The sequence below is a fragment of the Corylus avellana genome, chromosome 7 (assembly GCF_965113065.1).
Source record: "Corylus avellana chromosome 7, dhCorAvel1.hap1.2, whole genome shotgun sequence".
In the NCBI taxonomy this organism is placed as follows: Eukaryota; Viridiplantae; Streptophyta; class Magnoliopsida; order Fagales; family Betulaceae; genus Corylus; species Corylus avellana.
Window position 1 is genome coordinate 1,317,283 of NC_142496.1, and position 11,014 is coordinate 1,328,296.

Sequence of the window (11,014 nt, forward strand, 5' to 3'; positions counted from 1 at the left end):
TGCAAGTTGTATCATCTTTGTGGAAGATTACCTGTAAAAGTTGTAACATCCTACGAATGTCAGTGGAACATAACTCTACCCAATAATAAATCATTTTCCCCGTAATAAGCGTTACCATCACCAATTCCAAATTGTTTCATTAATTAAAAACTCTGTGCCTTTCGTTGACAAAAAGCCAAAAAGAAAAAGGTAGGAGAGGATTTAAAATTCAAAACCCACATGCAAAAGCCAAGAGATAAAAAAATATATAAAAAATAAATAAAGAAAAAAGAAGAAAGCCAATGAGAGTATGTCTTTCACTAGTTTTCTCAGTAGCCAAACAGAAATTAAGGAAAAAGAAAACTTTGTGGATCCAGATCTAGGGGCTTGCGGAGGGTGGAGGCTCAGAAAGGGCTCTGATGAGGTAAAGGAAAGGGACACGCATCGCCGTGGCTGCAAAAACCGGTTGCCTTTTGGTGATCTAGTCACAAAAAGGCCATCCGGGTCGCCCCGCCAAGGAAACCGGACCCCTTTCAACAATACCCCAGATTTCACACTCTACTAAAACGATCACAAGCTTCATCACAGCCTCCAGAGAGAGAGAGAGAGAGAGAGAGAAATATGGTATATATATATATATATGCATTCCTTGTGAAGGGATAGGAATAGGATCCTCTCCATTTCAAAAGAAAAGAAGAAAAGATTCACAGAGCGACAGAGAGAGAGAGAGAGAGAGAGAGAGATATTTATTATTATTATTTTTTTCTTTCTATTTTCTGAGGAAGAAGCGGTTGATTGAAGGGACGAAGAAATCACAGGCACCAGAGAGGGGCAACCACTCCTAAAGAAACCAAACACCCTCTGAGCCTCATTCTCGAGTGTGAATTTGAGCCCTCTTTGCTTCCTCTTGCTCATGGCCAGCGGTATTTATAGAAGGAAATAGGGTAGTTGGGTCATCTCCTAATATGAATAGAAGATAAAGGGCAAGATTTAAGATTAGTAAAATTAATAAATATTGATATAACAAAACTTTAATATTTTAACTTAAAAATAAATAATGTTAGACCATTAACGTGCTAAACAACTCTTGATTTTAAAAAATAATAATAATAATGGCCGATTGACACTGTCCATAGCGGTTTCTAACATTACTCTATAAAAAATGTAGGGTAAAGTCCACTTAAACTATCAATTATGACAATTTACCCTACAAACTATCAAAACAATGACAATGTATCATCAATGCTAACAAAATAACGAAATCACCTCTATAAAATTTTCAATAAGACAAAAATACCCTTAAAATTTTGAAAAAAAATTAAAATTTAGTATTGTTATTTTTATTTTAGTAAGGGTAATTTCGTCATTTTAAAAAAATTAGGAATAAATTGTCATTGTTTTTGTAATTTGGGTGGTAAATTGTGGCAATTGATAATTTGATGGGTAGATTGTCATTGGGGTAGTAGTTTGGGGGGTTAAATGAACTTTACCCAAAAATGTAATTTAAATACCATTGGATTTGCATTGTATTGCGTCATGTGTTAGATCAAAGTGAAACTTAATTCTCTTTTTAGTGTTTTCACCCTATAGACTATAGAGATTGGTTTGTCAATGGTCAAATTTGCATAGCTTTAGCTCCTTTTGCATTAGTCCAAATAGTAAGATTTCAGCCCTTTTACAAAGAACCCAAATGATCACTTCTAGCATTTTCAGAACATCTGTTTATGTTAATGCTGGTACCAACCAACATGAAGAGTTCAGATTCATTAGGGAAATGGCACACCAATTCAGGAGGATCATTTAGACTTGATATATAACTACTATTTAGAAGAAGAAACTACAAAGTTCATAAAAAAATAAATAAAGCTAAATAATCACAGATAGCCCTTATAATGTCAAAAGGGTTGAAAGGCATAATATATGCAGGAAAATTTCTTGCAGGTTGAGAGGACAATTCAAGTGCGGAAAGAATGTTGGAATCAATCGCGCCGTGGCTTCGAAGAACAGGTAGAATTTGTTCCTTCAAATGAATTTTTTACATCACCTCCTTACCCCTCTGTTGGATTACACTTCTATGCACAACTTCCCCAGCCATGGAAATAAAGTAGGTTACCTGCAACATAGAAATTGCATCCATTGGTGCTTTGGACAAGCTTAAGACAAGAATAATGGGTATCTAGACATTTGAATGATATTGAATTAGTCCAATGTGTTCCACACATGGCTTAGGTAATTATGATTATCCTTCCATGTTACACTATCAAATTGCAGTTCAAAATTCCGTGTCAAACACAGCAGAGACTAATTCAAACTTGTCGATTGTCTAACGCTCCCCAAATTTATTCAAGACATATTCATAATGCAGAAAGATTTAATACTTACAATCTCTAGTGAGCTGACTCTGTGAAGGAGAAACCCATTAACCAATTCTCTGAGGAACTCAAGACAGAAAAAAGTCAGAAAAAGCTTTCATGTGTGGAGTAAAATGTAGAACAACATTGAAGCTGAGAGATAATTACCCATTAAAGACTGATTTTCCATTTACAGATGCCACATAAGATTCATTCTCTCTGGGAGTTGGATTCCCAATGTAAGCGATGTTACCACGTCGGACATGGTTAGTGCAGCCCTGACCACTTAGATACACATTCTGGAGAGTAAGTGTATAAATTTGTAGTCAGTTTTGCCATCACCTTCAGAACTGATGCAGATCCAGATATTCAAAACCTTGGGTCTGAGAGGACTACTCTACACTTATCAACATTAATTATAATGATCTAATACTCACAACTCCAAATCTTAGGAAAATATGGTGTAGAGGCTCATAAAATTGATTTGCCTCCAATTCCTCTTTCTTCTCTTCACAAACAACCAACGGATGGAATCCAACAACCATGCGCCTAGAGTCGCAAAGGAAAAAGGAACCATTCAATGATCGGAAGGGGTATAGATATGGGGAACCAATTCTCAAGGTTTCAAAAGTTTATGAAAATATCATAACGAAAAACTAAAAATCCTGTGTGGTTTTAAAAATGCTGATATTAGAGTAGCTGAAATGAAACATCGTACGAAAATTCATAGCTTCTGTTTTGATTCAAAACCTTGCTATTACTTAAGACCGCAAAGCCTATAAACAGCCAACACAACAAACATTTGTTTTACCAGTTGCTATTGGTTGCTTCTAGTGTCCTTGTCAGCCAATGTAACTGATTTTGTCCACTTTCACTTGATGATCCCGTAAGAACTAATTCCTTCAGGTGAAAAACAATTATTAAAAACCAAGAGAAGAAAAAAACAATGAAAATTATGTGCAATTCTACAGTTTATCAATCATAGGATGATACTGCCAATCTGCTACTCGGACAATGAAAAGTATATGCTGGCAGTATAGCTTACATACTACAAACTAGATGAAACAAGTCAGTTAACAATTTCAAAGAGATGAACCTCAAATTGGAGTTTCCAGATAGATGGTAAGCAATAGAACAAAGAAACAGGAATTGACAAATGAATAGATCACAAAGCAATATCTATTTTGTTATGATAGACTAATCAAAGATAAATACGCACGTGTTACTCCCTCTAAAGCAGCACCATAATCCACTCTATACAACATTTAACCATCATATCTTACTACATCATGTGACATATTTCACATACAAATGGCCACCTTGAACTTGCAATTCATGCACACCTTCATATTTACATTTTTTGAAAAATTTCCTTTCAGTATTTCATATAGGTTTTATGTTTTTGTTGTTAATCCAAATTGCCTTAGTAACTGTGTCTCTCACCCTAAAGTTATTATTATTGCACACATTCTACCTAACTTATATACAGAAGAACAAAAACAGGGAAAAAAAAGAAGAATAAAAACGGGAATCAGTTAATAATAACCCAAAGTTTCCTGAATCTCTCACTTGTGATGAACTAAAATGATTGCCTTCACCCTTGTATTAAAATTAATATGTTATTATAGATTTAAAATGTCAGTGTATTCCCCGTAATCTGCTAGGTATAATTGATCATCAGTTTGCAAACAATTAAATATTATGAATTAATCATGAGTCTGCTGCACCCAGGGCTACAACTTGGGTGGATTGGCTAAGAACTCAGAACAACGATGCACGAGTGTGAAGGCAAGTGAAGACTGTGAAAGCAGATGCCAAAAGAGTTTATTCCCCAACAGTTTGTTAAGCTTCCAAAATACACATATACAGACTTGTAATTTACACAGGCTATTCCCAAAATGTCATATGCTTAAGAGCTTAAGAAATCAACTCAAAATGTTGTTCCATAGATCTAGCCTAACCCAGAGGGAGCATAAAATGAGAAAAAGAATTCATAATGTTAAGTCCCAGAAGCCTTGCTGAAACCATATTTGCAAAAGTAGAAATGTGGGGAAAATACAATTAGATACGCATTTCTTTTGCTAGGAAAGATCAAAGGCTAAGACCTATCACAACCCTACCCTAACCCTTTACCACTTGAGCTGAAGCCCATGGGAAGTATAATTGGATATACAATGAAATTGAATAAGAGAACAACAGGAAAATTGATCCAATATGTAAAGGGAACAGTCATTTAGCTGGTAAAATATATTCAGCAGTAGAAAAAATTAGCACGTGTAAACGAGATGCATACCATGAAGGAGCATAGAGAAGCCAACAGTCAACAAACAAACGATTCTTTGAATTCACGAAACACGTACCTGTAATGACCCAGTATCCACACCGATTATGTCTAAGGTTCTCCCGTAAGGTAGCTTTATCTGCTCTAGGAAGCAACTTGCTCCATGTCCCTCCTTAGTTCTAGTATTGTACCTGCAAGTGTTACTTATTATTCAACACTACCCAATAGAGTGATGGAATCCAAAGTATTGCTTATCCATACATCACATAAGAATCCACTATATTGCACAAAAAGTATTAGTATGCAATGCAATGTACCCAATTCAGAGAACTGATTGCGAAGAGAATGGTATACCAGGGAACTTTCAGTGATGGGAAAAGCAGAGTACCCTGAAAAAATTAAAGATTAATAATTAACAAATGAACAACTTAGACCAATGCTGCACACTGGTGAAAAGCACATAATGTCCATCATTGTTAATTGGTGATGGGAAAAAAAAAAAAAAAAAAAAAAAAGATCTTACATTCTGCATGAGTGGATCATCCTCTCCGAGCTCACTAGTGTTCACCACAAAAATTGCATTGTAAGTCTTTGCCACTTTCTCCATCTTCATAGACAACAAGGACACAATCAGAACAGGAAAACTCAGAAAAACTCAGATACGGTGAAGACTGAAGGAAACAGCAATCTAGTGAAATCAGATTTGCAAACAAAGAACACAATGAGGGTATGATGTAAATTAATCACTAAGTAGTAAATCAAACCAAGCAGCAATTTAGATGATGAAGAAACCTAAAGGTGCATTCTTTATCCATCCAGAGATTTAGACTGGATGTGCTCACATAAGATAACCTCTCACCCAAATTCTAATATAACTTCTTTGGCCAACTGTAACAACAGAAACCAATACGTGGCCCTTCCAATATCTGCCTTTAATCCTTTATTGATGTGCTAGGAACCCACTGGCATAAAGCATTACAAGTGCCGAAAAATTTCAACCTAATTATGAATATAGGATAAACCTAGTTACTTCATCAAAATTCAAATTCGATGCATGCAATCAAAGCCTATTAAAAGAGAAAACAGGAATTCTTCTAGCATGCAGCAGAAAGTGGTCCTTTGATCACTCACCACAAAGAATTAGAATTCACTCCCCATCAGCAAAATTGAAACCAAGATTATTTCCTCAAATGAAATCTTTCACAAAATAAACAGGGATTCGATATATCAAGTTAGTTGCTAGGAGTATGTCTACCAAAAGAAGCACCCACGAAACTGTTAATCGTTGAACAGATCCCACAATTTGGCATCCAAAACACAATAAGACATACAATTACAAAAACATACCAAATAAGCCATACCCACAAACCCCATCCATCCTCACAAAACCGGGAAGACTGCAATAAATAAGATGACAAATATTCACGAAACAAAAGAATTCAATGAAGAAAAACGAGAGATTGACCAGTCTCAGAAGATGGGTCTGTTGGTTAAGAGGTCTGAAGCCTCCTCTAACACTAATGAAGTACAGATCAAGAGCTCTATTCTGGTAAATGGCCTTTTGAGGCTGACCCAAGTTGAGAGCAAGGTAGACAGCAAAGCAAAGAAACACCTGCGTCAAAACAGTACAAAACCAAGATGGCTTCTCCATTCTTTACAATTATTTATTATGGATGCTTGATAGATCTGAAAATGCCTATACATATAAGAGAGACCCAACGCAACAGTTGTAGTTTTGTTGATTAAGGTGGCGCAAGAACAAGATGCTGTGTCAAACTGATTAACTGAGCACAGAAACGAAGTTTCTGATTTCGAATTCTCTAGGAATGTGTTATCTTGTGATGTCTTATCTTAAGGTGCGTTTGGAAGTGCGTTTTTTAAAAAATAATCTACGATTTTAAACCAAATCGCAATTTTAAGGTGTTTGGGATTGCGATTTTAAAAACGTAAATTTTAAAATCGCAAAAAAATCTGCGATTTCCATAAGTTGATTAGAGGGTGCTTATTTGAAAAAGTGCGAATTTAAAACAAAATCACGATTTCTATTAAAAAGATATTTGGCGCAATAGTTACCTTTTTTAGAACGGGAATGAAAAAAATACCAAGAATACCCACCTAAAATATATTAAAACCCTTATTTTCTCTTTTTTTTTTTTTCTTCATCCTCTCTGTCTTGTTCATCCATATTGGTAATTTGGTCATGAAACCGCAATTATGTGCTAATGTTATCCAAACATTCAATTGATAAAAAAAAGTACTTTTTAGTATGTTTTACCAAACGCTTGTGCGATTTTAAAAAGTAGCGATTTTAAAAACGTAATTTTTAAAAACGCAATTTTTAAAATCGCACTTATTGAAATCGCACTCCCAAACGAGCCCTTAGACTCCTACAGACACAGGTTGGTTCATGGTAACTTGGTGGTCCCATGGATTTTCATGGGCATGAAGTCAGGCTCTGCCTTTGTCAAGAGATGGAAAATGACAGTTATGCTATGCTTCGAGTAATGTTACAATTTTTTTTTTTTTTTTTTTTTGTGTTATTTTAAAAACAATGCGACTCTTAAAATTATTATTGGGCTTGTGATTAATTACTATTAGATGTTGATCAAATTGTAATTTTAAAAATCATATTATTTTTTGAGCGACACAATAAGAACTTCTAAAATTACTTCAAATGTGTTATGGGTTAACCTAACAGTGCAACAAGACACTATTAAAATATGGTATTGTCACGATAATCTCAAAAAAAAAAAAAAAAAAAAATCATCCTCTCTCATATATGTGGTCACTCCAACCAAATCTTCCATAACAGTTTGATATGGTGAACGCTATCACTAGATTTTTGTTGGTCACATCCATTTTTCGTGTATCCTATGGAGGACTCACCTTCCATAGTAAGCTGGCTATACGTATTAATCTTAAACTAAATATTGTTAGGCCTTATAGGTTCGATGTGTATTATTGCTTATTTAATGTTCGTGCAAGCTATCAAAAAGAGAGTTTAAAATATTATAGCTTTTATTATAATTTTTTTACAAATTCATGTGACGGTCAATATTTTAGTAGCTGACATAATAAGTACCACATAAATTATCACACCAATTTATAAATAACTTATAATAAAAATTATAATATTTCTCGATAAATATTTCCAATAATTTTACTGTCTGAATTTCTAAAGGAATATGAGTCATATGACTCAATGGCAGTCCACCCACTAATTTAGGCAGGCGTCAATCATAACATACTATCAGAGTACAACTCAATGCTTAACCGGTCCCATAACACAGTTTCCCGAGCTCAAGATTTGCAGAGATACAAGTAAAAAGGTTGAAGAAGAAGAAAAAGAACCAAAGATGATTTTTGTTCATCTGCAATGGCAGGGTGTATTCTCTGGGTTTTATGAGAAACAAATGAGTGTGATAAATGAACATAAAATAAGGATAATATTAGAAGTCTGTTCGATCAAGCATATCTACCAATGTCATCCTTCTCGGAAACCTTGGTGGCAGCCTCAGATACATGGCATCTTCAATCTTAATAGGCAGATGTGTTGCCACAATCACAATCCCGCCCTTCTTTCTATGATCGGCAATGATGTACTCAAGTAACTTCACCCCTTCATCATCTAATGCAACTGAAGGCTCATCGAGCAACCAAATTGGCCGATCAATTGCCAGCAACCTTGCAAGCTGCAGCCTTTTCCGCTGGCCCATTGACAACAATCTTGCCTTGTCCTTTGCCAAACGTCCGAGCCCCATCAGCTGCAAAGCAGGCAATGAATTCCCCTGCTTCCCTTCAAGAACTTCGAACCACTGAACATTGTCGAGGACTGTGAACTTGTCTTTGACAGCATCTTTCAGGGAGAGCCAGTTGAGCTGAAGCTTGTACTGGTGGAACACTCCTGATTGTGTAATGTCATGACCGTTCCACAGGATCTCGCCAGCAGATGGTCGAGAAAACCCAGCTAACATGCGGAGGAAAGTAGACTTTCCTGACCCGTTGGTGCCGGTTAGCACCAGTGCTCCACCATCATGAATGGAGACGTTTACATGTCTCAGAATTTGTTGGGCATTTCTCATGCAAGAGACATTGTTGAGGAGAAGACGAGGGAGTGGGGGTTTTCTGAGAGACATTGAGGTTTTGGAAACAGGAAAAAAAAAAAAAAAAAATTACCTTTCCGAGTGTTTACTATCTTCTAGTTATGCAGCAAACAAAACCCCGGTCTCAGTACTTACAAGACAATTGGCACCAACATAAATCCTGCGATGAAGTGAACAAGTTTGGCATAAACCATTTAATCCAAAAGCGTGATCATTTTCAAGGATAACGGAAAAAAGAACTGAAAATCAGTATAATAAAAGCTAGCAGAGATTAAACCAGACTTGTCAAAAACCACAGGTGTCTTTTGGCCATCAAGTCTCTTCTTTTATGTTTCAATTGTGTACAGCTTCATTTTTGTCAAAATGGGATTCCCAAACTCTGTACAGACCTTAGGATTCTAGAGGCTCAATCTAGGTTCCAAAGATTGGTGCTTTTGATTTGACGATACCCAGATGCATAAGACTCACTCACACATCATTTCTCAGCATAGTCATGTTGCATTCATCATATTGCTGCGGTATTTTTATCCTGGATAAGTGCTATTCAACAATATTATGCTCAATTAAATCAACAAGTATATGAATATAAGAACCATTATGTTTCCCGTAAAAAACATGCCCTTGGAACAATTGTCCCGTGAAAAATATAGCCATGTACAAGCCATTCATTACAAAGAGATGGGCATTTTTACAAACACTTGGCATGCGTAACACCAAGCCTAGATAACTTACTCCAAGCACCACCAAAGCGTGCGCTTTGCAACTTTAGAGCGAAATGGGCGATCTAAAATGTGTAACGGGTATTCAAATCTTTCAACCAAAACACTAAACCAAACATAAAAATTCATTTTCTTTATCAATTTGAAAATGTTTTGGAGCGAAAGGCATGGACTATGAGAACCCCAGAAAGGGAGATTGGAAAGGCGGAGGTCCAATTGACTCACCGAAATCGAAGGTCCGGCCTCTTTGGCTGCGTCCGGTTCCAGACTCTTTTAACTGTTGTTAATTGAAAGTGGGTTTGCTTTGCTTCTACTATTGCCAATCAAAAACATACATCTACTTTGTGAGTGTGGACCTAAAGGTCTTATTGCCAATTCTTATTTATTTACTTTCAATGGATTAGACCAATCAAAATTTTATGATAAATTTTTTAAAATCTTGATTATATATGTTGTAAATGGATTATATATATATATATACCTAGAGGTCTTATTGCCAATTCTTATTTATTTACTTTTAATGGATTAGACCAATCAAAATTTTATGATAAATTTTTTAAAATCTTGATTATATATGTTGTAAATGGATCATATATATATATATATATATATATATATATATATATATAATTCATTATTGTATTGTAATGTAAATTTTAATATGTGAAATCTAATTTGTATATCATTTTTATTATTGAGTTAATGCTAGAAATCACTATGCCAATCTACTATTAGATTTTTCTTTTCTTATAACAATGATTAAATTAAGAGTAAATTGACAATGACACATCAACATAATGAGATAGTGATAGGATAGTGGCAGAGTATATCACATTATTTTAAAAAAACAAAAACAAAAGCTGATCCAAAGATTGATTGTTATTAACATGTCAATCGTCAACAGAGTTGGATAATAATAGGATAAAATTGCGATTTCTAGAATTACTTTTCTCTGATGGAACAATTTTGTACTTAGATTAGAGATTGGGCTGATGAGGTTTCTCATTACTCAAAAAAAAAAAACACACACACACCAAAAAAAAAAAAAAAAAAAAATAGGAATCCGTATGTAATAAAATCAAGATATTATGTATAAAATATAAATTCAAACTTATGGCAAGGTCAGAAGTTCAACTGACCCTTTAAAGTATGGTGAAAGTTGAGCTGTCCAACCTTACACTAGCTCAAGAAGCTTTCGATGCTTTTATTATTTAATTTTCGTCTTTATTTATTTGTTGATCAAATGGTAAAAGCCAATATCAGTTTATATCATGCCAAGGGGTTCAATCAATTCTTGGGATTTCTACTCTCCAATTGTTGTTGTTTTGAAAAATTGTTAAACTGGTCAGTAGTTTGAACTTATAAACAAATAAATCTTTGTCATTCACTTATAAATCACAAATCTTGGCTATTTTTCTGACAAATTCTTTGTAAGTTACAATTTTATTCTTAAATTTTAAAAAATAAAATAAAATAAAATAACTTGATTATACAGTAGCCAAACCACCTTCATAAACCATCCCTAAGGGCGTTTTAAGGTGGTTGGGTCACCTCCAAAAGCCGGTTTTAGGAATTTATTAG

General features: G+C 34.8%; 2 protein-coding genes across 6 annotated transcripts; both read right to left on the bottom strand.

The window, feature by feature from the left end:
* Nucleotides 1-1,830: 1,830 nt before the first annotated feature.
* Nucleotides 1,831-6,407, bottom strand: LOC132184605 (Calcineurin-like metallo-phosphoesterase superfamily protein). 2 transcript variants are annotated; one of them, XM_059598296.2, is made up of 9 exons: nt 6,077-6,407; nt 5,135-5,218; nt 4,966-5,000; nt 4,691-4,802; nt 3,142-3,230; nt 2,768-2,879; nt 2,499-2,629; nt 2,362-2,410; nt 1,831-2,092 (listed from the first exon to the last, which is right to left on the bottom strand). In XM_059598296.2, exons 1-9 carry the CDS (start codon nt 6,260-6,262, stop codon nt 2,015-2,017), a joined length of 876 nt encoding a protein of 291 aa, XP_059454279.2. In that variant the 5' UTR covers nt 6,263-6,407; the 3' UTR covers nt 1,831-2,014. The 2 variants fall into 2 exon arrangements, with proteins under 2 accessions (XP_059454279.2, XP_059454264.1); XM_059598281.2 differs by having other exon boundaries at nt 5,959-6,169.
* A 1,462-nt stretch (nt 6,408-7,869) lies between these two features.
* On the bottom strand, nt 7,870-9,762 carry ABCI1 (non-intrinsic ABC protein 10). Of its 4 annotated transcripts, none has more exons than XM_059598478.2 (2): nt 9,659-9,762; nt 7,870-8,874 (listed from the first exon to the last, which is right to left on the bottom strand). In XM_059598478.2, the coding sequence occupies exon 2, from the start codon at nt 8,745-8,747 to the stop codon at nt 8,061-8,063; it is 687 nt and encodes a 228-aa protein (XP_059454461.1). In that variant the 5' UTR covers nt 8,748-8,874; nt 9,659-9,762; the 3' UTR covers nt 7,870-8,060. The 4 variants fall into 4 exon arrangements, with proteins under 4 accessions (XP_059454461.1, XP_088374488.1, XP_088374486.1 ...); XM_088518362.1 differs by having other exon boundaries at nt 7,870-9,243; XM_088518360.1 differs by having other exon boundaries at nt 7,870-9,254.
* Nucleotides 9,763-11,014: the final 1,252 nt, after the last annotated feature.

What these genes read in the sequence shown, in the direction of transcription:
- LOC132184605 (XM_059598296.2), bottom strand. Translation starts at nt 6,262, where the DNA reads ATGGAGAAGCCATCTTGGTTTTGTACTGTTTTGACGCAGGTGTTTCTT. An exon ending in ATGATCCACTCATGCAGAAT is followed by an intron (nt 5,001 to 5,134) that starts GTAAGATCTTTT and finishes TAATTTTTTCAG; the next exon opens with GGTACTCTGCTTTTCCCATC. An exon ending in TTTTCCTAAGATTTGGAGTT is followed by an intron (nt 2,630 to 2,767) that starts GTGAGTATTAGA and finishes CTTACTCTCCAG; the next exon opens with AATGTGTATCTAAGTGGTCA.
- ABCI1 (XM_059598478.2), bottom strand. Translation starts at nt 8,747, where the DNA reads ATGTCTCTCAGAAAACCCCCACTCCCTCGTCTTCTCCTCAACAATGTC.